This window comes from Sesamum indicum, linkage group LG2 (genome assembly GCF_026168435.1).
Source record: "Sesamum indicum cultivar Baizhima isolate 11 linkage group LG2, ASM2616843v1, whole genome shotgun sequence".
Taxonomy (NCBI): Eukaryota; Viridiplantae; Streptophyta; class Magnoliopsida; order Lamiales; family Pedaliaceae; genus Sesamum; species Sesamum indicum.
Genome location: NC_142658.1, coordinates 5407685 through 5434156, shown reverse-complemented (window position 1 = coordinate 5434156; position 26472 = coordinate 5407685). Strand labels below are relative to the sequence as shown.

The 26472-nt window shown below is 34.8% G+C and overlaps 5 protein-coding genes across 8 annotated transcripts; 3 read left to right on the top strand and 2 right to left on the bottom strand.

The window, feature by feature from the left end:
- Window positions 1-45: 45 nt before the first annotated feature.
- LOC105155383 (RING/U-box superfamily protein) lies at window positions 46-1907 on the top strand. 4 transcript variants are annotated; one of them, XM_011071256.3, is made up of 2 exons: window positions 46-1370; window positions 1517-1907. In XM_011071256.3, the coding sequence occupies exons 1-2, from the start codon at window positions 281-283 to the stop codon at window positions 1543-1545; spliced, it is 1119 nt and encodes a 372-aa protein (XP_011069558.1). In that variant the 5' UTR covers window positions 46-280; the 3' UTR covers window positions 1546-1907. The 4 variants fall into 4 exon arrangements, 2 of the variants coding, with proteins under 2 accessions (XP_011069558.1, XP_011069557.1); XM_011071255.3 differs by having other exon boundaries at window positions 1514-1907; XR_847307.3 differs by having other exon boundaries at window positions 47-1435.
- On the bottom strand, window positions 1691-5652 carry LOC105155382 (YbaK/aminoacyl-tRNA synthetase-associated domain-containing protein). Its single transcript, XM_011071254.3, has 12 exons — window positions 5487-5652; window positions 4727-4786; window positions 4600-4653; window positions 4443-4503; window positions 4218-4294; window positions 3923-3972; window positions 3726-3808; window positions 3456-3526; window positions 3219-3375; window positions 2795-2934; window positions 2620-2718; window positions 1691-1973 (listed from the first exon to the last, which is right to left on the bottom strand). The coding sequence occupies exons 1-12, from the start codon at window positions 5523-5525 to the stop codon at window positions 1902-1904; spliced, it is 963 nt and encodes a 320-aa protein (XP_011069556.1). The 5' UTR covers window positions 5526-5652; the 3' UTR covers window positions 1691-1901.
- Window positions 5653-8182: 2530 nt separating this feature from the next.
- Window positions 8183-9281, bottom strand: LOC105155381 (ethylene-responsive transcription factor ERF014). The gene has a single exon (XM_011071253.3). It carries the CDS (start codon window positions 9222-9224, stop codon window positions 8496-8498), a length of 729 nt encoding a protein of 242 aa, XP_011069555.1. The 5' UTR covers window positions 9225-9281; the 3' UTR covers window positions 8183-8495.
- A 6691-nt stretch (window positions 9282-15972) lies between these two features.
- On the top strand, window positions 15973-18250 carry LOC105155380 (transmembrane emp24 domain-containing protein p24delta3). Its single transcript, XM_011071251.3, has 4 exons — window positions 15973-16366; window positions 17544-17756; window positions 17853-17929; window positions 18028-18250. The coding sequence occupies exons 1-4, from the start codon at window positions 16145-16147 to the stop codon at window positions 18170-18172; spliced, it is 657 nt and encodes a 218-aa protein (XP_011069553.1). The 5' UTR covers window positions 15973-16144; the 3' UTR covers window positions 18173-18250.
- Window positions 18251-22922: 4672 nt separating this feature from the next.
- Window positions 22923-26336, top strand: LOC105155379 (WAT1-related protein At1g21890). The gene is made up of 7 exons (XM_011071250.3): window positions 22923-23454; window positions 23549-23611; window positions 23986-24102; window positions 24807-25050; window positions 25494-25652; window positions 25741-25892; window positions 25991-26336. Exons 1-7 carry the CDS (start codon window positions 23243-23245, stop codon window positions 26196-26198), a joined length of 1155 nt encoding a protein of 384 aa, XP_011069552.1. The 5' UTR covers window positions 22923-23242; the 3' UTR covers window positions 26199-26336.
- Window positions 26337-26472: the final 136 nt, after the last annotated feature.

The following is a 26472-nucleotide window of genomic DNA, read 5'->3' as shown; positions in this document are numbered from 1 at the left end:
AATAAGTGGTGACAAAGCTGATTAAGTAAGAGCAAAATTGCAACTTAGTTAATTCATATCATAGTCTAATGCTTTTCCTTGAGAAGAAGCAGAAAGCGAAGTGTAGAGTTAAGTTGCCTACGACGAAAGAAAGAGAAAGAGAAAGAGAAGAAGAGAATCACTTGACGCAGCTTTACAAAGCCATCCTTTTCCCTACCAACAAAACAACTCCTCTTGGCATATAATTGAAACGGAAACGGATGCTTCTCTTTCATCCATCCAACAAGTTTCAGAAACAATCATGTCTTCCACCCCTCCTCCCAATGTAACTGGTGGTAATGGCAACAGAGACTTCAACCTCTACTGGTGTTACCAATGCCATCGAACCGTCAGAATTGCATCTGACAATCCCTCCGGGGTTGTCTGCCCTCGCTGCTCCGGCCGGTTTCTGTATGAAATTGACATGTCAAGGCCCCGCCCCGTTCTTGAATTCACTGCATTTGATCCCTCTCCCGAGGCCCGAATTCTGGAAGCTTTGGCTCTCATGCTTGATCCTCCGCTTGGAGCTGGATCGCGCACTCCTAGAACCCATCCGGGCCCGGATTTGGCCCAAATACGGATCAATGGGCGGGGAAGACACCGCCGACGGGACTCGGAAGAAGCTGGAAATGGTGGCTGGTTTCGGGCCAGAAGGAGAAACTCGAGTTTGTTTGATGAGGACTTACAAGAGGCTGGAAACCGAAGCTGGTTTCGGCCCAGGAGGAGGAATAGTTTGTTTGACGAGGACAGCGATGGTTGGGGTCCTGAAAGTGGGATTCTAGCCCGGCCCAGAACTTGGATCATCCTTCGGCCCGTACGTCCCCCACCTGCAGGCCCCAATCTACCTCGAGAAAGGCTAGTCCCACCGGGTGTGGACCCTCGAAACTACTTCACCGGGCCAGGATTGCAAGAACTCATTGAAGAACTGACTCAGAATGACAGGCCCGGCCCCCCACCAGCACCTGATTCAGTAATCAATGCTATTCCCACGATTAAAGTTGGCCCAAACCATTTGCAAACGGACTCGGAGTGTCCAGTTTGTAAGGAAGAATTCAAAGTTGGGATGGAAGCAAGAGAGCTGCCCTGCAACCACATCTACCATCCTGATTGCATCATCCCGTGGCTGAGGCTCCACAATTCTTGCCCTGTCTGCCGCCATGAGCTCACAGTCCCATGTGAAGATCGGGAGATCGAGTCGGGTGAGAGGTCTAGTGAATCTCATGATGAAGGAAGCAGGGAGCAGCAGCAGAGGTGTTGGCGGCTGAGGCAGCTGGCCAATTTGTGGCCCTTCAGGTCCAGGTATCGGCCACTTCAGTCACACAGCAATGGGGCTGCCACCCCACGTCACCGCGGTGAGGACTGAACTCAACTGTGATGGATCCATTCCGCAAATACAAGATTATAGCTGTACAAAAATGTAAATTGATATTAAAGAACAAGAATAAAACCAGGCCATCTTGGTTCTATTTAATCGGTTCTATTTGCCTGTTTTCAGCAGCTGAATCATGGAGGTGTACTATTCTTTAAAGCACGAAGCAAAAGCACCAAGAAGTTCAATGGTATCACCCTCGGTTTTAATGTTGAAATCCAGAAGGATAAGCAGCAGCCAAGTACTACAACGTCCTGACTATATTAAGATTGTCATGATGCAGCAGAACCAAATCAAGGTTGCTTAACTGATAAAACATGAAGGGTCATGAATTCAATGGAAATCTTGTAATAATCCGAAACTGTCACCCTAAGTCGACCAGACTAAAGAATGGCATTAGTTCAAGCCGTATTACATATGAAAGAATGCAGCCAAACAATTCCATGCCATGTGTTCCAAACAACTTTTTGTCTAGTATTTGGTGTCTCTATGTTTGTGATGAATGTTAATAATTTTACAATCTCCTCGGTTGATGATGAATTCCAGCTTTGAAGCCTTCTGTGTATGCCGTGTTCTTGAATATTGTCTGCAATAATAACATGAAAATGACTATGACTGAAGGCCATATAAAAGACCAAATGAAGAAACAGAAGAATATAAGTGAAACCCTTCTAATGCTTTGTTACAGACACACACAAAAGGTACCAATGCGAGTAGGAGAAGTACAGACATATTAGGAATCATCTAATGTACACAAGAAATGTTGGAAGTATTACACATGAATCATGCTCAGCAACTGGGACCTATGAAAGGAAAAAATAAAAGCTAAAAGAATTCAGGAGACGCATTACATTTCATATATACCATGTCATTTCACAAGATTTCATCTCTGAAAGTTGATATCCTCAAAATTGACAACTGGCAATCCGACCAGACTTTAATTAGTTTCAGGCAAAAATGAACAATCTCCTTAGGTATTCTGAGTGCGTAACAAGGCACGCCGTAGCAATTAGTGATGCAGAAGTTCCAGCTATTCAGTTATTTCAAGAGTGCTACCGCATTGTTTCCAGAATGCATATTAATTGTGCTTAAACAAACAAGTAGGTTTCGTAGTTCACATCAAAGGACGAGGCCAACAATCTCATTCATTTGAAGAAACATTTCAACGTAAAAAGTAACTAGCACGTAAATCTACTCTAAGAAATTAAGAGCGAAGAAACTTTATTACTCACAGAAATGTTCTTCAACTCCAACCCAAGTTGTTTGCTTATACTGTTTGAAATCATCGTAGCAAGTTGGTCTCGATGTTTCTCTATGTTCTCCTCTGTAATCTATAAGATAAAAAGATTTTCAGATCACCATGACATGTCCTGAACTAATAGATTAAGAAAGTAATATTTTACTCACCTCTGCAAGAACTGTGGTTCTTGTCTTCTCCAAAATCTCTTCAACAAATTTGTCAGGGTCAGCATAGGAGATTGACAAGTGCACTGCACCAGGTGATTTCTCCTTTGTGGAAGCAGTGGACGGTTTTACAGCTTTTGCCACTAATCAAATATCAGCAGTTTACATTTAAAACCATGTTTTGTCCATCTTACAACACAATGGTTTACCCATCAACGAAGTGGTTAAACAAATAGATGTTTCCCCAGAGTCTAAAAAGAGATTATTGATTCAGTCATTTTTCGAGGTTTACCACAAGATGTCTACTGTAAGCAGGATCCAAAGCTATAGTGCACATGGCATATTATCTTCGTCGGATGAGCATGAATAGGAATGGAGTCTGATACAAGGACATCAGTTACAACTTAGGCTTAACCGAGAATTTTACCTGTCACAGCTGTAGGTTGGTTATTCACAGAGATATGATTCTTTTCAGAACCTTGAGAGGATCCCTGTTTTTCTGGAGTTTCAGCCAAGATTTTCACATCAGATGGAACAAGCATAGCTAGATCTGGAGGTTGATCCTTTCCTACTGCAGGGTTAGCCTGTGAAAGCAGCAACAAAAGTTCAAGTTAAACCATAGTAATAAAAAACCACGTGAACTACGAACTAATCTCAATATTACCTCCAGGTCAACATAGGCAGGGGTTTTTCCAATTGAATTTAGAAACTTGTCAAGATCACGAACATTAAGTGCTGCAGCATAAAATTGTGGGAGCTAAGATATTTCGATCAAACAATAACAAGGGAACAGAAGGTTGAGGGCCAGATAAGTGTCAATTAATTGAACAATTTAATATAAGCATGACTGGAGAATGAAGCCCAATCGGGCACTTTCCCACCTACCTTGGTGATTTTCTGAAGTGTTCGGCTAAAAGAAGTTCTATTAACTTACCGATTGACGAGTCGTTAGACAATGGGTGGAAGAAACAGCACTCGTGATTTTTAAAACCTTGATCTAATAATAAAGAAACATGCCTACACAAAAGCAAAACAGAAATAGTACAAAATAAAATTTCGTATTCTGGAATAAGTACGCAAGTTACAACAATTAACATATATCACAACGAGCCCAGAGGACAGGAGATATACCTTGCCGATTCATTCACGAGTGCAAAAGGAGTAACACAACCTAGGGGCACCTTCAATAAAATCAAATGAATGCATCGAGAATAAGCCCGAAGATCATTAGAATCATTAAGCAGATAAGAGGAATTAAATGTAATATCCCTGTGAAGCATTTGCAGCATTCAGTTCCAAGCAAAAGTTTTTGCCAAGTAAAGAAACCATCTTTGACAAAAAGCAAACATTATAAGTAACTTTTTGAAATATTATGCATGTGATAAAGTATATATAGCAAGGTAACCATATTTAAACCAGCACACACCTGAAGAATTTCTCCAAGTGCTTCTTCTGGGGCCATTCTTATACCTCCTTTTCCCAGACCAAGCCTCTGAGACAGAACTGCACAGCCCAGTGGCGAGACACAACCCCCAACAGCAAGTTAATATTTCTTTTATCCTTTAAGTGAACGGGATTTTTGCGATCTATGCCAACATATGAGAATACAACTTGGAAAAACAGCAACCGACTATCAAAAAGGAATATATACCTTTCAGATCTACCTTTGTCTCCGTCAATGCAGACACAATATAAAATCTTTGCTTCTTGTCCTGGCATTGAACCAACAGCAAGCATTCAGGTAAAATTTTCAGGGAAATAAACAAGAAAAAAGTAAGAAGCATTCGTTCACATGTTGACCATCTTACCTTCAAGAAAAGATTTTTGCTCAATGCGCCTTTCATGTGCCCAACATACTTCGCCTGATGCAAATGAAAGGTCCCCTCAAACTCCAGTAAACTAAGAAAAGTGAGAAGAGTTCAAACAGTGTATTACCTGAGCTTCAACTGTCAAAACAACTGGATGTTCATACTTGGAAAAGTCTATCTGAAGTTCCTGAGGAAATCAGCAAAGAGATTACTATACAAACTAGACAGAAAATGTAAACAAACTTTTAAACCGAATCACCAATTAGCATGACTCATACACTTAACGTATCTAATATCATATCAGATAAATCATAGGATTTCTAAATCAACCACCAGTTTCAGAATAAAACCAATTAAAACGTCAGCAGTTATCTCCATCTTTACAGTCACTGTGAACAGGAAAACAAAATAGCCTTTCCGCACAGCAACTGTTAGGGAAAAATTCCTCGTTTACCAAGTATCCGACTTCCGCTTATCAAATGCACTAAAACTCTGCACAAAATAACCTTCTCATACCTAAATGGTGCAGCTCACTTATACAAGACCAAATTAATCAAGCAATATCAGCTTCAGGAAATTTTGCATATCCTCATAAGTATATGATCTCTTTCATACAGGTAAAGTTAGAACAACTAATTATTCTAGCACTAAATCAGTTTCCCTGGAATAAATAAACTAAATTAAACTCCATCACTGAATTACTTAATCTACTCCCAAAGCAAATTCCTGACATTTTGAGGCATCAACCATAACGAAACAGTAAGAAACCATTTTGGTATGAATCGCGTACCGCGTCATAATCCCACAAATATCTATTCTTGCCGGAATTTCAGAAAATTCATTGCTACAACACAATGTAATTGAAGAAGACGAATTGAAAAAATCACCTGCAAACGAGCAAGGAGCTGCTCTTTCGTCCAACCCATCTCTTTTACAATAGCTCACACAAAGAAGCGCCGGTCAGATTCTCAGTGCGGCTCTACGGATTGCAGTGCTCCTCACTCATGGAACAGCGAATTTTGCTTTGGAAGATTTGCTATAACTGAAATTCCACTAATGCCCTCCATCCAAACAAAAATTTTAACACTCAAATCACAATCTTTTTAAGTTGGGCTATGGGGTAATTTGGGCCCAGTTGGGCAGCAAAATCAAATTTGAAATGGGCCGCATTGAGGAAATAGAACTCTCCATGCAAAATGGGCTTCTGACGAGAAACAGAATCTCAACCCAGTTGGCCCATTACACACATACTCAACTAATAATACTTGTTAATTTTATTTTATATTTCAGGATATCGTCGTTTATAATCTAAAAAATACTAGCTGCAAATATTATATTATTAATAAATAAATAAAATTAAAAGAGACTATTCAACTATATCCATAAATAACGCTTATTTAAGACTCAAAATTATTCGATATCCATAAAAGTTGGTCATATTCGATTCATTGACAAATAAAATTCGAACTGAAAAAAAAAATCGATAAAGCTTTCATACTCGAGTCGATTAATGCAAATATAATAAATTATATTTAAAAATATCAAATTACTTGAGTTCGACTCATGTACTACAAAAGGAATATATTTTTCCTACATTATTGTAAAAGACCACAACTTAAAAATTATGGTAAATCAATATTATTGATCACGGTCAAGCAAATTCAATCAAAAAACTTAAAAAATTTTACCACAGTTAATCAATATTTGCCATGATTTTTAACAAAAGCCAAAACATTTGCTATTGGTTTTAGCCTTACTTGCGAAAATAATGGGTAATAGCCTTTATGGAATTGTGGTTAATTTGTATTTGCTATAATTTTTTTTCTTTTAACCATAAGCAATTAGTTATAGCGCATAATCAGATTTCTTCTGGTGATGCATGTTTGATCTAACTAAAACTCATTTGAATTCGACCAGAACAACAACCCGACCAAACCAGAACACAATTTTTCAAACTCAATATTAATTTAAACAAACTTAAAATAATATGTTCGACCCGACTCAAATCATTTACAGCTCCGCACTCGTTTGAATAGCTTCGATTTAATCTTTTATTTCATTTTATTATATATATATATATATAGATGAGAGAGAGTGAATTATATGATGGATCCACCAGTATATAATGCAGATCCAATTCAAATAATTAAGCATATGATAATTATGAAATTAATAATAATGTAGTTGTTTAACTCTTCCATAGGATTCCAAGAAGACAAAGATTCACACATGACAACCACAAGCCTAGCTACCTAAGATAGTGCCACCTGTGAAATCAACCAAACTCTTTTTGATCGATGCTTTAAGACCACATGATATGTTGCTAAACTTTGAATTAATTAATATAGAGATGGGGAGTGCCCCATGTTATTCACTTGGATTAGCGATCCCCTTTGTTATTTTCCCGGGGGACCAAATTCTAATTTGATCTGCTATAAATGTATTTTGTAAATGTTGTATTTTGTATATACAGTATAATATTATTTTTATTTTTTTAAAAATTAATACGACATGACAACATGTTATGCCGTGTCCTATGTTGCTAAAAACATAGACAACGATAAAATATATAAGAGTGGTTTGAAACATATGTTTTTATTAAAAATATAGATTTTCAATAAAATTGAATATACTAAATAAATTTTTAAAATACTGAAAAATTAAAAATTGACATTTAAAAACAATACCAAATACTTGATATATAGGTATTAATTTAAAAGAGAGAGAAAACTGTATGAAAAATCCAAAACTAGAGGCATCAGCAGCAGCGATCATGACCCACAAAACATTTGTCTTGGAACTCGAAAAGTCTAAGTACAATGTACGAGAAACAGTAAGAAATGGAAGCCCCTGCAATTTCGACAGTTTTCCAAAAGTGGACAGCCTCCATGTGGAAAGTCGGCTTCGAATCAAACAACTTTCAGAGACTAGTAGACACGTATAGTGATCACTTTGAGCCTTTTTAAGTCATGGAGTAACCCTTGTGTCTTTTCTTGTTTGATTCTAAGATAAATTGGAAACTGAAACCTTGTCCTAAGAATTACCAAAAAAAGAAACCCTGTCCTAAGGTTTTATAAGCGCCTGAAAAGGCCCCTTGACACAAAGTGAAGGTCAATTTAAATTTATAAATATAACTCCAATTCCTCTATTACAATTGTACATACAACACTTGCTTACATTATTTATTGATAAAATTGTCATCTTAGTTCTTTTATTGTTCTAAAATTATATTTAACAGTCACTATAAAGTCGAGCAATTGAATTAGAGCATCTCATCTTATGAAGGAGCAATGTCTTGAAAGCTTACGCAAGTTTCCTCAATTCACTCCTGCTGTTGTATATATATATATATTACTATGTAGGGATTCACTAATATATGAAGAAAACATGCATTAATTATGAGTACAATATTCATGATTTAATTTGCAGTTTATTTCAATTTATATTTGATCAGTACATTTGACCTTAATCTTTGTTCCATACTCAGTTTGCAATATTTTCCGCAGCAGTTGATATATAATAAAGCAAGTAAATTATTAATCGAAGAATTCATTCTAATATAAATGATTTGGAGACACCCGTATTCGATTTTCAGAGAATTAAAACATTAAATTATACAAAAAAGTAAATCAATGTCACATAGTATGTGTGTGACATGGAATGTAATTAATACAAATTAAATATACAGGATTAATTCACTTGGGAGAGCCCAGAAAATATGTTCTTCTCCTGTGAAATCCTTACAAGTATAAATAACATCAATTGAAGTAATTAAAACCTGTCTGTCTATGTCAGCAATGTCTTCAAGAAATAAACTGAAGATCATCCAATGAATAAACAAATAATAATTATAGAAATAATTCGGACATTGTAAATAATCTCGATGGATAGATCGATCAGCAGAAGCTCCAGAGACGAATATCGGTGTCTTCGTAAGAGTAGTCCTCCATCATCGTAGGATCAAAGAACACCCCATTGAGCATTTCAGTGTACTTGGGGGAATCGAAGTTGTACCATGAGGACATAGCAAACACACTCGGCTCATCCAGTTGATTATCATGTACCTTGTAATCATCGGCAGCAGGTGCGGCCAATGAGATACGATCGTCGTCGATGTTGTGGATGTTGGAATCACTATTAGGCGACGATGACGAGAGCGATGGCGACGACGTCGACGACCAAGTGTTGCTAGAAGAAGAGGTAGCAGAAAGCAAGGGCGAGTGTGGGTTGATGAAATGAGCGGAGTCTTGATCGGCATTGGCTGCTGCTGCTGCTGCTGCTGCAACTCTTTGGATGGATTTAGGGGACATGATGGCGTTATCAGGGTTTGGATTATTGTGGGTAGAGTTGAGTGGGAAATTGAGATTGGCTGAAGAGCCCTTGAGGCATAAAAGTGCAGCATCGTAAGCTCGAGCAGCTGCTTCAGGAGTAGAATAAGAGCCTAGCCAGATTCTTGTTTTCTGATTGGGTGCCCGTATCTCAGAAACCCATGACCCCCAGCTCCTCATTCTCACTCCCTTGTACTTGTTCTTGCATTGAGATTTCGATGAATTAGCAGTAGCTGCTGCTGCTGGTGTTGTACTTGAACATGGGATGTTGATCTTCTTGTTTCCTGACTTGACCATTCTTGATTGATGATATGTGTATTTGTGGGTTTGTGATTGTGGAGGAAATGGGGAGCTGATGATTGTATTTATAGATGGTGTATTGAAGTGGAAATAGGGAGAAATGTGTTTTAATTATGTGGAGATGGCTGACAGATATTTTCCAGTATTAATTATTTTGAGGTAATAAAATAATTCAGATGTTTCTTTACTTCACATGACAATGACTTTTCTAACTTCTAACCTGCACCTTAATTCCCATGGTAAAAACCCCTTTTTTTATGCTGTTTTCAATTGACTGCGGCCTTAAATAAATTTGACTTCACATTCTTTAAATATATATTATTTAATTTTATAATAAAGTAATTAAATAAGTTTTTAATTAATTAGAGTATAGAGAGAAATAGGAGAAACCCATGCTCATTTGCAGCTGATTGAGAAATCCTAATACCAACCATATTTGATTCAATTATATGACGTGTGTAATATAATTATCGTCTTATTAGTCAGTGTACAGTTTAAGAAAATAATTAGTTAATTGTATAGCAAATACAATATACTTTAATTTAAATTGAATAAATTTGATTTGGGTAAAAAAGAAAAATATTCAAACAACTTAGAGAGAGCAAGGTCTGAGAAGTGCCAAATTCACAAGAGAATATTGGGTGAGGAAGACTTGTGGCAGTCCAAAAACAGCAAGGAAATAACCCTAATTATTAATACACATGATTTTGATTAATCTAGAACTTGTTGACTGCTTACACCACAAGTCACCAGTAATTAACACAAGTCAAACTAACCCCTATTGCTATTAGAAGCAGTAATCAAAAACCCTAAATCAAAATTAATTAATTTCACCCCAATTACTTAAGTCATGATTTGCATGCATACCCACATGGGCTTCCCTTATTTTTAATTACATTTAATCAAACATATCCTAGACCCGGTAATTAATTAATATATATGTGGAAAAATAATTAATAAATAATGGTATTATAGAAAGAGAAACATAGGATGGATGCATGATAATAATTAACAGGGAGAGGAGGCAGCTTCCAGGAGTTTGCTGCATGAGAGTGTTGTTTGTGTGAACGTAATTAAAAATGCGACAAAAGATTAAAACTGATGATGATGAGTACGTACGTACGCGCAATGAAACAGTAAACATAGTATGATAGTGTGTGTTCTTAGCCTTTTGCACAAAAAAACAGCTGGTGCTTTTCTGTCATGCATGGAAATCCTAAAAACGCGTTTTCACTCTCTCTCTCTCTCTCTCTCTGATGTCAAGGTATGCGATTTATAATAAATAAATAAATATTAATAATTAAGAACATTTTTGCGTTCAAATTTGTGTGGGTTTGTGGTGTGGTAGGGTACTAAGTATAGAGTTTGAATTTGCTTTGGGAAAAGTGATTGAAATGGTGACATTAACATGCAGATGAGATGAGAGCTTTAACATTTGGTTTTGGGAATTGGAATTTTTCCATGTGCATGGGTACGTATATAAGCCTTTCACACTTCACTTGTCTTTTTAATAATGTAATTAATTTTCCACTTTTGGATTTAATGTCATGCAACCTTCATATCCCATACTTGCCAACTGAATATTCGCTTTTTCTTCTTCTTTTTAATAAGTTTCTTTCAGGTGATAGTTTATTATTATACATAAATATATGCAAAGATAAGCTAATATGATATAATTTCACATGAAGAAAGGAATAGTTAGCATCCGAATTTGGAATTTTGATACAATTGGAACCTATGCTTTATGGATTAATAGGATTAAATGTGTCGATCGAATTATCTTAATTTTATGATCATTTTGAAAATTTCATAAAATAATGACTAATTTTTTTTAAATTATTTTGAAAATTTTATAAAAATAAGAACTAAAAGTATTAACATCCTTTCCTATAGAACTCAAAGTATGATTTCGCCACTAATTAACATCCATAAATAAAAAAGGGGGACCTTTTGCAAGTTGGACCTCAAAAAAAAAGTATGGTAAGATTGAGTGTATGCTAAGATGTATTTTGTAAATTCGAAATATTTAGGCATTAATTCGAGTGAAAAAACGCCATCTCCTTTGGGTAGGTCCAGAGCTCACTTATATACTCCTCCAAAATATTGAAGTGGTCCCTGTAAAGAAAGTTAGGTTAGTCAAGTGCGCCAATTAAACCCTCCGATGCTCAAGTCAATTTGAGTTCAAGATGGAGATATGCAATCCCAAGTAATAAATTAGTCATACCATAAATACTCTAGAATTGGAGTATTTATAAGCCTAAACGTACTACATCGAGTGGGCCACGTGGCATCATCCTAGAGATTCTGTTGCCAGAGATCATATGGTGGTGTGATGAACACGCTAACTGAGTCTATGTGCCGGGTTGGGTAGCGACTATCTGTGCACGGATCCCGTTGTTCTTTGATATTTTTGCCCTAAGTAAGGGCGTTTTTGTCCTTTTTCTTTCATAAGTGAATAGTACCCCATCAGGCATATTGATAGAGTTTTTCATATTGCCATATGGAAAGCACGTGACATTAGTTGTAAAATGAAAAAGTAGTAGAGGATATACCACAATTGTGACTAATATAAAGTGAAATAAATCCCGCAAGCAGCGGCGTTTAAACTCAAATTTTCTTTGGCTAATTCTAGTTGTAATATCATACACAATAGATTGTCGCTACTTCCTATAAGATTTGACATAATTAAAAATATTCTCTCGTTATTTAAAAAATTATAAATACTTTATCAAATTAAAATAATTATATAATCCTTAAATGATAAGGTAAAATTACTCATTTGCCCTTGCCAATTTCTTTTTTCTTAAAAAAGAAATTAAAAAAAAATTGGAAAGTTGGTGAAGTAAATAATCCTTGGAAATATTCACTATGTTTGTTTTCATTTTCAAGTTATCTCCGGGATAAGTCAAAATATATCCAATGTTTGTCATCATACAAAAACACATTATCTGGGTGTTTTTAACTATTTTGGCATAAATACATACATATATATACACACACGTATATGTATAAAAAAGACATGATTTGATAATAAACAGTAATTTTTGTTTCCCAAAACACAACACATACAATATTTATCTTAAATTATCTCCAAAAACAAATCTAGACATATATACTATCTCTAGCACATACTTAAATATCCTTATTTTTCTCTCTCTATCTCCATAAACACAGCAAAACACTCCGAAAATGAATCCAAACATTATGATTAGTTCCTAAAATATCTTATATAATTCTAGAAAGTATATAAAATTATAATTTACAATCCAAAAGAGAATTCTTGACGATTTTTTATTTGTAAGTTGTCAAATACAATTAATTATTTATAATTATGTCAAATTTTATGACAAATAATTGTAATTTTCTAATCATATGTATCCACAAACTAAAAAGTAAAATAAAAGAAAGAAGAGGGAGAGAAGTGTATCATACAAATTCAGAAATCTGACTGCCACCCCATTCATGAAAATAATAATTTTATGAAGAATATAATAAAGAATGTCTAAGATCAAATTTTAATGTTTTTTATTATTTATTTATGAGTTAAATATTAATGTGAATTGATCATTGAGTAGGATATGATGTTATATATTCAGAATAAAAAAGAGAGGACGAAAGTGGATATAATTATGTACGTGATGATTTTTATTTATTTATTTATTTTTTTTTTTAGGGGGGAGAGGTATGTGATGATGTGTTGATGCCGCGTAAAGTGCAAAGTTTTCTAACAAGTTGCCGGAAAATCCTCTTCTCTCATAGATTTGACTGAAGCTGACAGATAAGTGTCATCTATCTACGAGATAAGCTGATAAATTCCTTTTTTTTACTCATATTCAATAAATTTATTTTAATCAGATTAAATTACGGTAAGTGATTGGTAAGGATGTGTGACACATCACAAGCTCGTGACATGTTGATGGTGGTTGCCGGCGTCCGATCATCATCCAATTATGTCTAATCAATCTAATATGTGTGTTCTTTGGTTGAAATAATGTATATATTGTAATCAAATTGTATGTTCTCTTGGTGAAATTAAATATCCTTTTAAATGAAAAAATTATATAAGTTTTTTGAAGCACATTGTTTAATTGAACACGTATATTCTATAATATATTTTCAATTTTTATAAATAAACCCCACTAGTTCGGCGTTATTATGTAGGGTGATTTAAATTCAGTACTCTTACTCACTTTTGGATATAGAGTAGTAAATTATTGATGTCGAGCCGAACAAGTTTTAATGAAGTCCAAACAAATTTTAATTGAAATCAGACTCAGATAGTTTGATATTTTTCATATTATTTCTGTACTCGAGCCAAATTTAACTTGAGTTTGATTTATAAACTTAACAAATCTAATTCAAATGAATTTTTATCAATCGAGTATTTACCCGTACTTTGATATTTAAGGAATTAAATATTATGTTTTAATATGAGAACATTTCTTAAAACTAAAAATAAAATAAGACAGTAAATGAATATGGTTAGGAGAATTGGGGTCAATCCGTACACCTCACCTTCCTCGTAAACATAAATGGGAACACAAACTAATCAGTGACTAAACTTAGGTTAAAGAGGAATCAATTCATTAATTAAAATTAAATTGTAAATTGTGATAATAATTAGATTAATTAGCGAGAGGAGGGGTGCTTGGGAAGCTCCCTCACCCTCAGGTGGGTGACAGCACGATTCTTGTTCACTCATAATTACGACATGTAAGTAGTAGCGTTTTTTCTTTAAAGCGCGCTCAATCACATGTCACTTTTGTCTTTCTTTTTTTAGTTTGTTTGGTTAACTAAGTAAACCATGACCAACAACATAGGAAGGTCAAGCGAAATTTCGTCCCAAATGTTTTTACTTGAGAATTATTATTATTTTTGGGGTCTACCTCATATATTATTATAAATGAGTAGATTATTTTTTTAAAAAAAAAATTAGCAATTTATCCCTATATTAATTAAAATGAAGTAATTTATTCATCTATCTATGTCGGTAAATTGTTTCATTTTAAAAAATAAAGGGAAATAAATTGCTACATTTTGTAAAAATAAAATAATACAAATTGCTAATTTTTTTTTTTACATAAAGGGGTAATTTTCTTATTTGCAATACTGCAGAGTTGTTTGCATTTTTTAGTCTGCCACTATTTTCAAATTTAAGTGATAAAATTCATTTTACAATACCAATATATTTCATATATCAGAAATAAATGAATCATATTCTTTCGAACCAATAAATTAAAAATATATTAGAATTTAAAAAATGAAACATTCGACTTCGAATATATTACCTATTGTTAACTCCCACTAGCCCTATCAATTAAAACATGATGTTTCTTCATTGTTGTACGGTGCATGAATCCCATATTCAAAATATAAATAGAATGAAATTCATTAATTCGAATATTATATTGCTAAGGAAAGTGGTGCCAAATTGGCAAAGATGAGGTTTGTTCGAACCAAATCAATCATACACTTATCATGTGATTGATCACTTTCTTTAAATTATACATAAAGTATACGACAAGTGCATTGAATTTGTGATATAATTAATACCAATCATATCAAACTTAATCCGGAACGAACAAATTGTTGAATAAGTAGATGAGGAGGAGGAAGATAAAATATGAAGTGGTGGAGAGTACCTTCCGTACGTACCTTATAGCTATGCAATGATCACATTGTATTTGTAGGTGTAATAATGGAGAGTAGGGTGGCAGTGGCAAGCATTTAATGTAATTGGATAGCAAAAAAGCCAGCTAATGTTTAGACCATTTTGTTGCTGAAATTTGAATGTGAAGAAAGAGGTACGAACCATCCTCATCCCATTTTCTACTTTTGTATACTACTGTGTGCATTATTACCAGTTCAACCAACAGATTCGATGACGGTAACCAAGATTGGACATATTGGTATATTGCATTGTACAGCTCATGGGGTGTTTGAGTTATTGTCTATGAGTCAAGATGAGGCTGCTCTTGACTCTTGCATTTGGAGTTGTGTTTCACTATTTGAGGAAAAAAATATGGTCAAGATGAGAGCTCAAGTTTTACACTATCGAGTTTTCGTCAAGCCAATATGTCCAAGTCAATACACGTGTGTATGTGTTAATATGACTTCGTAAAATCATGAATGGTGGACTGACGATAACCGACTTATAATGTTTGATTCAACAACTTTCAACAAACTCCAATTCAATGGTTTGGACCTCAAGATCTTTTTTTTAAGATTTTTGGTCCGAGTTCTGAGCGTATACGTGTCTGTCCACTTTCAACAAACTCCGGTAAAACAAATATACAGTTAAATTCCCTTAGTTGGATTATCATAGTAAATTTGATCAAACCTAGCTTTTTTTCTGTAGACCATTGGGAAAAAATAAAACAACAATACTCTTATAGTCTTATACAATATAAAATGGTAATTGAAAGGACTGTTGAATTACGGAGAATACGGCCCAACTTGTTTGGGCCTCTGGTCGAGAATCATAAAAGCCCAAAAATCGGCCCAATATGTGGGCCTAATTAGGCTTATTTCCAAAGTGGGCCGAAAATGGAACCAAACATGAGGCGTTGAATATCTTAGAACGGCGACTCATGTGCGCGTAGCGTCAACAGTATCCTTGTCCGAGCTGGGTATACCTAGTCAACCAAAGGACGAAATGTTATTGGCTGAAAGAAAGACAAACTGCGTGGCGCCAGAGCGTTCATTTCCAAGTCCCACTCGCACCGCCCCTGGCGCGTCTACTGCCAACTCTTCCCCCTATAGGATAGCGCGTGGCTTTTCACTTTCATCCTTTAACCAACCCCCGACCACCAGCGCAGTGAATCAATCACCTTGACTAAGATTCTAACCACGTTAGGATTCTCCCGCTCCACACTGATACATATCAGAAATCTCCCTGTTGTAGTTGCGTATCAAATATGGAGTTAGCGGCGGCGCGTTGCTTATGGACAGTGCTAATAGTGGTTGCGGTGGCGGTGTTCCCGGCGGCCCGTGGGTTGTGGTTGGACTTGCCCAGTTCGGGGACGAAGTGCGTTTCGGAAGAATTGCACAACAACGTCGTCGTTATGGCTGATTACTATGCCTTCATCGGCGAGGATTACGATGCCAATAATACTGTCATTCCGTCCATCACCGTTAAGGTTAATATCTATTTACCTTTTCCGTATGTATGAATTCAGAAGCTTTAACTTATTGGATGATCAGTCCTGATTGGTATTTGTTAATGTTATTATTACTTATTACTATACAGCAAATAGAATTACGAATGAGGGAAAAAAAGAGAAATTAAAAAAAAAAAAAATCGATTGCCTTGATTGATCCAATGACGTGACATCTATTAGGAAATATTCAAATTTTATTCTACAATTAGATTTAGTAATTTTGGTTCTCGTTCAATATTAAATTCAATTCTTTGTTCACGATGAACTTATAGAATCATTCCCCTGTGCTATTGGGTAGGGTACGGGTACGGGTTCGAAGAAATCTATATGGCATGTTTATTTTTCATTATTAGGTTGCATAAACAACCCAATGCACCCAAGTATGGTGTTTACTTTACATTGTGAGGCCCGTTTCTAAATTCAAGAGCCTGGTACTAATTACTGTTTGGATGAGCTATTCAACCCAAACAGCCTAAGTAAACGGGTGGGTATGGGTATTGATTGAGTATGGGTCTGGGTAGGGCGGTACCAAGTCTACGGTGATTGGTTTATCAAGACAAACTGACACCTTCATCATCAGGTAGAGGGATTTGGCCTGTGCTCCTTTCATTCTCATTATTTATGGTTTTAAAAGCTTACATTGTATGGCCAATCTGTGTGCTTTACAGCTTCATTACTACTTGTGTTGCATGAGTGTTGGGGAGCTTGAAAGACTCATCTGATCACACGGTGTGCAAACCAGTTTGCCTATGCAGGATTCTTACCAGACAGGGTCTGGAAACATCTGTATTTGTTACCTCTTGACTTAGGACTATCTGTCATTCGTTGCAAGCATCACAGACTACATCAGGGGCATGCCCTTGTTACTTTTTACTGCTTACAACATTCTCATGTCTGCTTGTGATGAATCACATGACAGGTGTACTCTAAGTTGCACTGTTTTGATCAATGTGATCACTGCACCTTGTCTAGGTTGTATATTGTGGATGCATTTCAACCACTTGGCCACGATTCGCCTCCTAGCTAAACTATAACGGTCTCTAATTTCACCTATAACTACCATTGACTTTGAGATTGCGGAATGTTGCAAGTTCAATGACTGTATTTCTCTCTTGGAGACATTGAATGGAGTCTCACGATTTTCGTGCTTTCTTAGGTTACATCACCATATGGGAATGACCTCCATCACCAAGAGAAAGTGTCGCATGGTCAGTTTGCATTTACAACGAGTGAGAGTGGCAACTACTTGGCATGCTTCACAGCGGACGGTGATCAGCATTCAGGTAAAAAGGTGACTGTTGGTATTGATTGGAAAACTGGAGTTGCCACCAAAGATTGGGACTCGGTTGCAAAGAAGGAAAAGATTGAGGTAAATTAATTCGGATTCTCACCAGTGGTTATATGGTGATGACATCTCTCTCTCTCTCTCTCTCTCTAAACTTACTGTGAAACTTACTCTGTATAGGGGCTTGAACTGGAGCTGAAGAAGCTTGAAGCAGCTGTGCACTCAATCCGCGAGAATTTAAATTATATGATAAATAGGTAACTCCAGCAGGGGTTATGCTACAAACATCACCACCCTCTGATAGTTCAAAATGCGAAAATGATGACGGTTTTGTTTTCTTTTCTTCTCGGTGCAGGGAAGCGGACATGAGGGAGGTTAGTGAGACGACGAACGCTAGAGTGGCGTGGTATAGTATAGTGTCACTTGGTGTCTGCATTGCCGTCTCCGTTTTCCAATTATGGTTTTTAAGGCGATACTTTCAGCGGAAAAAACTTATCTAGACCTTACAGATGGGATTCATTTTTCCTTGTTATAGAGACTAATTAAACAACAAAATTTGAAGAAACAAAGCTTCCTAATCCTTATTGCAGCACCCCCTATATCCTTGGGTTTGCTTGGAGTCACTTGTCAGTCTTGAATACAACATATTATGTTATGCTATGTTTGGAGCTTGGATTTTGGTGAAGGAAAGACACAAGAAAAGGAAAAGTTGCAGTGCACTAATATCTCAAGTTTCCTTCTTGTATTTCTTGCTAAAATCCAAGAACCAAATATAGCCTAAAGATTGTTTACAAACACCATCTTTAAAGGCAAATACCATTCTCTCTCTCTCATTTTCAGCGCACTTATATAACTTTCACCATGGAAATGCACTAGAAAAGGGATACTCAAACTTGTCACCAAATTTTAAAGCATTCTAGAAATAGGGTTCTTGTGATCTTATCTTGATTGCATATAATGGATTCATGATGTAAGAACTTGCACATAAAACACTTGTACCTATACTCACACATCTTCTCCATCACCTTTTCTCACCTGGGGCCTCACCCAATTCAATTCTGCCTTCTTCACCTCATTACCGTCTTCCATCAAATTTTATAAATAAGTCAGAATCTTTTACTTTTTCAAATAAGTTTATATCCAACCTATCTTATAACTTGGTTTTTTTGAAAAAACATTATCAAATACTTTATCATGATACTTATGAAATATTATAAGGAGCTAACAATCAACGAATACATCAATATGATTATAATGACTCACATAAAATGAGATAAATACCCATACGCTCGACGGGACTCAAATTTATTTATGGGACCTCAACCACTAATATTCCATCGTGTCTAACTAATATATGGAAGAACGTGATGTCGTCTACATATATTCTATACCCTAGCTTGAAAATTCTATTCCTAACATTACTATCAAGAAACATCCCATGTGACATTTGAATACGTTAATTAAATTGCTAGATTATAGATTCTTCCCGACATTTTTATTTTTTTTAAATTTAAAAGGTATATATGCAGAAGATGGTTCGAAAACAACGATTAATCAGCTGAAGATCACTTGGATTTGCAACGGATAATATTCTGTCCAAATCGATTTCCATTTGAATAGAACAGATTCAGAATTCCATCCCACCAAATCACTCTCGCCAACTTTATTTCCATTAAAGTTGCACACATTAGCATAAACCCTTTTTTGGATACGTACTGCCTCACAACATTAAAGTTTTAATTTTGAAGCATTTCATCCGTCTCAAATTGTATCAATCAGTTGTTCAACTTTTAGCAAAGATTTTTATTTTTCTGTGAAAATTGGCTCAAAATTTGAACTCCGATCTGTCGGGACTAAGCTAATTGGCTTTACATTTTTTATGAATTTAATAAAAGTAAATTATATTGATACGTCTTGAGGTCACGTAATATTACACAAACACCTCTTATCTTTTATAAAATTATAATTACACCCCTGGCGGGTGTTAGTGTAATAGTTTTCAGATCGTGTTTGTGTAAATTTTGCTTTTGAATATAAACTCAGAGGGTGTAGTTGCAATTACAACTATAAACTCAAGACGTGTCAATATTTAATAAAAATCCAAGACTAAGATTGAGTGTTTAGTATATCTAGTCAAAATTTGAAACATAAATTTTTGCTAACTAGAAGTGGCTAGTCAGCATCTTTTCCCGGGTAACAAGTAAGAAATTAGGTTGGAATGAACTGGTTGTGGCTACCAAAACCACATGATCAATCAAATTGTTACGTGCCAAATATTCCTTTCTCCAACATTGGTTAAGACCAACCACCCTCGTTCCCTAATACACCAAGCCCTCTAGTTGATCAAGCCATGAATCCCATAATGCAGCCAAATAAATTGTAAAGTTGTGCATCCGACGTGAGGTTCGAACTCATAATGTTCAAGTGAAAAATCAGACACTGATCAGCTATCAAATCATCATGTTGATATAGAGCTCAATTAACACAAGTATCACTAGAAAAAAGAAACTACTATTGGCTACAATATTAATGATTGTGTCTAAAAATCCTTGTAAATGACTACTATTAACTAACGGTTAAACAAAATTGATGCAAAAAACTAGCTTTTCCACCATGAAAAACAAAATATTTTTCATGGCTTTTTTAGCCATGTCAAATGTTTTAGCCGCTTTCAAAAAACCACGACCACCAGTCGTTGCGTGATTGTGGTCAATAACTATTTTATACAACTATTCATTATTAACCATAACAATTAATTATAATTAAATATTATAATTCTTCTATTGCATTATTCAGTGAGTATTTAAACAAAACATGAACCTTATCTACACACTTTCGAATACATACATACATATATATATATATACTCTTGAAAATGAAATTATTTTTTTTTTATATGAACGTACGTATAATATTAATTAATCCCTATAGGTGAGAGGGTTATAACTGTGGGAGTGGTGCTTTAATCCAATTATGAGGTGGGAATCCACCGAAACTTAGGGTTGGAGTCTTACCACGAATCCACCAACTTCTCTTTGATCTTGATTTGTCTCCCAAGTGCTCCATCCATCTATTTTCATGCTTAAATTTATATATCAATCTCTCATTGCACAATAAATTAAATAATTCGACACTCAAAATCATTAAGTGGTAATTCAATGAGTATGGCACACAATCTTCTATCAACGGATTTAAATTTAAAAAAAATAAAAAATCTAATACGTGTGTAATATATATATTTGATCTGATAAGTCCATAATGACAAGTTTAACCACTGAATTATAAATCAAATTAATTTCTCCTTTTTTTCAATAATGCAATTTTATAAACGACGCATTTTGAACTTTTTTAAGGGTAAAATGCAACATCCTCGTGTGTTTTAGCAGAGGTGCAAAAAAAAAAAAAAACCCTGTAAATTAGGGTTGTATTAAAAATAGACTATATATTTATATTGATGAGACTCGAATTCATAATCTCTTGATCATGAGATGAACTAAAACATTTGTCAAGTCAACCTAAGTTTCATGTAATAATGATAATCATGATGATGATGATGATATCGATACTGCAGTAGGATTCCATCATAGTACCAATACAATAATAGAATCTTACTCTTGATTGGGCATGACATTCCATTCTTGAGACTTGTCATGGACAATTTGCCACTCTTCCCTCACAACCATTGTCCAAACAGAATTTACATTTTTGGCGAAATATGTCGATTTTATTACTTTTAACCTTTAGGAATTAGTAAATAATGAATTGTTTTTTATTTTATATAAATACGATTTAAAAATTAAGATAAATCAATATTATCAATCACGATTAAATAAATCAATATGATAACTTAGGTTTTAACTACACTTAATCAGCATTTAATTGCTATAGTCAGAACATCTGCCATAATTTTTAGGATATATTACAATAGGTTCCATTAAGGTTCCGTAATTTAGGATATATTGTAATTTTTTAGAACAATGATGGATTAATTATAATTAAAATAAATTTTAAAAGAATTCGGTTATAATTTTTTAGTTATGGATTAATATTTTGGCTTTGCGAAATTACTAAAATAATGACAAAAAATATGTGCCATCTTAATATATAGCGTAGATCATACCAACTTTAAATATTTTTTATAAAAAAATTGAAGAATTCGCCTCAAACCCCAAGAACCATAAATAGGTACATATACTAACAATAATTCCCTACAATTTTTACTATGTACGCATGTTTTGCGACGTCAATTATCAACAAAAAAATTGGCCTTTTTCCAAAATTCCTCCATGGAATAGGAGATATGGGGTGGATTTGAAAGGTGATGAGGCAGGACAAGAGTACGACATTCCACACCCATACAAAGATTTTTCATAAAGTATTGCTAAGAAAATTCCCTCCACGTAAAAATAAAGTCGAGCAAAAGAGAAAAATATATATGTACGTCTCTCTTCATTTTCACGGTCTGAAATTGACGTAAGTGTCGTAAATTCCCTACCACATTGGAGTTTGTACGCTACCACCTTTCATCACACATGGAATATCCCTACCTCATATTAATTAAGATCATACGAGACGAACATGGATTATAATTAATTGGATTAATTAAAATTTTATTATGATTAATTGTGTGCGTGGACTCACACTAGCGACTACTAATGGAGATCGATCCTAAGAATGATTAAGAATCAATTAATCGAAAGGTAATAGTCTACCATAAATTACAACGAGCTTTTTTAGGGTTTTGTATACTTACAAATATTCTTTTATTGTTTGAGAAATTATCAATATACCCTTAATTTTAAAGTTCGTCTGACAACTAGTCCAATTCTGTTAGATTTTTCATCCATTTTCTATAGTGAATTTACTAAAATACGATTTCTCTCATGATTTTTTAATAAAAATAAAAATAAAAATATAACAAAGATAAAGTTGTCAAGAATTATAAAAAATTTTCAAATATCAAAGGGGTATTTATAATTTCTCAAACTTACAGAAGAGTATTTGTAATTTATCAAATTTTAGAGGAGTTGGTTATAATTTAAAAAAAAAAATAAAAAAGGAATTTAATTATGTATAGCACATCTCAATTAAAGTGTCCACTCATCTTCCAAACACAAAAGCAACCCCACATTGCAATAAGAGAGCACTAAACCCCAACACCATTTGTTAGTCAAAAAACTTCAAACCCCACTTTGCTAATAAAACAAACATGTAAAAATTAAAAGCCTTTGATCCATGGAAAATGTTTTTATCTCTTGTAGTGCAAATTCTTGCAGTTAATAGCAAAGATTCTTGTTGGTATAGGTATTGGGGCACGTAGTGTATGTGTATGTGATGGATAAGGAATCTCAAAAGTTGTATAGTGCAACCAATATGCATGTACATGTGTAATTTATTTATTTTATTTATTCAATAAAAATCCATAAGTTTCTCATTCTAATTTATAAATTTTTATGCTTATTTGCTTTTTTGTTGTGTATAAAAGGCCACAACTCTTCTTCTTGCTCTCCCATGCACTTACTAACTAGGTGTTTTGTGTGTAGAGAAAAAGACTAGTATAGAGAGAAACTATGGGTGACCTAAACTTGTTGGTGAGTATGAGTATTGCTTTCAATAAGTTGAAGCCTTATTTGGCTATGGTAGCCCTTCAATTTGGCTACGCCGGAATGTACATAATCACGCTCGTCTCGCTGAAACGTGGATTCAGTCATTGGATTCTGGTCGTATATCGTCATGCAGTTGCTACCTTGGTTTTCGCCCCGTTTGCGTATTTTCTTGAAAAGTGAGTTTCCATTGATCATGTTATTGTTCTTGAGTTATATAGTATGTTTTATTGTGTGGCTAATGATTTCGTCTGAATTTCTTTTTTTTCTCAGGAAAATAAGACCTAAAATGACAAAATCGATATTTCTGAAGATAGTGGTGCTTGCTTTCTTAGAGTAACGTCCTTAAACACAACTTATATATTTTCCATTGTATATACATATCTTTCTTTCTATTTCTAAGTTGTTGAATATGATAATCCGCGCAAGATTAATTCTCCGTGCTAGTAGCCAGCTTTTCGTTGCGATGATGAGTATCTATTTTTTGAATACTATCTTCATCTTTTTAATAAAAATATATAAGTGCCATAAAAAAAATCAAATTTTATATTCAATATGACGTAGTGATCGAGTTTAAAATAAATTATACTTATTATACGATTCATGATCGACATGCATTCCTGCACTTTGCATGGGAACTCAATAAAACTATGTATAAGGTGGTTGAGTACTAATTATTTTTTTAATGTTGAATTTGAATAATTAATTAGGCCTGTGCTGGACCAGAACTTGTACTATGTCGGAATGCAGTATACATCTGCAACATTTGCATCAGCCATGGTTAATGTTTTGCCAGCCATCACCTTCATAATGGCTGTCATTTTCAGGTAAAAATTATACCAATTATTTTAGTTTTTATCTGTACTAATGGGACATTTATGAACTTAATTACTATATATATATGTAGATTAATTGGTTAATTCTTAATTATATACCGAAATGCTTACCCTAAATCACTTCCAACTGCCAACGATATGTTCCCCTCTAATTGGAAAAGTTTCTTGATTTGATATTCAACCCGTAAATATGAGCTTTTATCGTGATCAAAAATAAAAAATTGTAACAAAAATTAATTAATTCTGATTGTGCAACAACTTTATTAGTATTATTTTTATGGACGAGTTCAAAACATTAGTCGTAGCTAAAGGTCATGGCAAATCTTGATTACTTATTGCTAGAAGAAATATGATTCTTTATCATAATTAATTAGCTAATATTAATTAACCACGGCATCAAGCATCATTTCTATAGGTGGGGCCAAAACATTAAACACAGCTAAAAATTATAAAAAATATTTTGATCATAGCTAAAATCATAGTAATGATTTTTAAGTCATAGTCATTTATGATATAGAGAATAATCCTTTAATTATTTGTAGTGGAATTAAAATTTAAGTGTTTATATTGATTTTGTTTAATTATAGTAAAATAATATTAATGTGTCATGATTTTTTAAGCCGTACTTATTCATAATGTATGTAATAATACTTTTTTTTTTAAGTACACTAATTTTACATGAAATAATCGGACAGGCTGGAGACGATCAATCTGAAAAAGATATCCAGCATAGCTAAGGTGGTGGGCACATTAATAACAGTGACGGGGGCAATGCTGATGACATTGTACAAAGGCCCAGTCGTCAACATCTTGTGGTACTCTCACGCCGGCAGCCACCACAAAGCCGCCGCGGCCGCCGCCACCGATCAGCACTTGGTCACCGGCACAATCATGTTGATTTCATGTATTGTGGGTTGGTCTGCCTTCTTCATCTTGCAAGTACGTACGTCTTCCTTAAATCCGACAAAATTATAGTTTAAATCATGTAACTACAGTTTGTTAATACTTTCAATCCTATAACTCTCTTTATTTATATATTTATTTTTAAACATCTCATGTTTGGTTCATCTATGACAAGTTTAGTTATGTATTGATAATTTTGGTTCTAACAACCCATAGACAGGACAAAAGAAAAATGAGCTCTACCCCAGTGCAAAGGGGATCAAAATTGTCGACAAATTAAGAACTTAATTTTTTAAAAAATGATAAAACGTGAAATGTTCAGATTTAAATTCATCAAAAAAACAAAATAATGAATATGTGTAAATAGCATAAGTCATAAAGCCAAAAAATGCTAACGACCTATAATTACAAGACAAAAAATATAATATACTGTTGGCCCATGATCAAATAATTTAATTTTATTGTTTTTGTTGGAACAGAACAAGACGTTGAAGGAGTACCCAGCAGAGTTGTCACTAACATCTTTAATCTGTCTGATGGGATTCGTGGAAGGTGGAATTGTGGGTGTAATAATGGAACGTCGTAAGAGTGCATGGGCCATAGGTTTTGATTCCAGGCTTCTTGCAGCTGCTTATTCCGTGAGTCTGATTCACATTCTTCTCACACATGATCCTCACCATTTCACTTGTTAATTTGATCGTATATTGATGTTGTCGATGTGGGCAGGGGATTGTTTGCTCGGGGATAGCATACTACATGCAGAGTATAGTGAACAAGTCTCGAGGGCCAGTGTTTGTGACTGCATTCAGCCCTCTCAGCATGATCATCACTGCCGTCTTGGGCGCCATTGTTTTGGCCGAGCAAGTTCATCTTGGAAGGTATGTGTACACATATTCTCACCATCACCATGACTCAATGTTAGAAAAATGAGATGTCAATTGAACTAATTAAAGCTTCGCTGCATTTGAACACGCAGCTTGATTGGAGCAGTGATCATAGTTTCCGGGCTTTACTCTGTGGTTTGGGGTAAAAGTAAAGAGAGTGCTTCGAACAAACTAGTAGACGGTGAGGGCCGAGACCAAGAATTGCCTGTGGTGGACAAGCAAACATCAGGAGTTGCCGATGCAGACGTCAGTCACACTGCTGCAAAATCAAAGAAGTTGTTGGAGCAAGCAGAGCCATGAATACCCAAGCAGTCGTCCTTCCCCGGCCCCCGGTTCTGGATCGTATTTTGCCAAAAATGTAGTATATATGTAAGATGTGAATGCTCACTTTCCGCCTGAAATTCCAGTGGGAATTAACAATTTGCTTTTTCCCAAGAATTACTCACTTTTCTATTACTCACCTCTGCGAGCAACCGGTTTATCTAATCGGCCAAGCACTGCATATGATACTCCAAGAGTATATTTGGAACAGAAGATTAAGATTTGAGGTAAAGATTTAGATAAAAATGGCTCT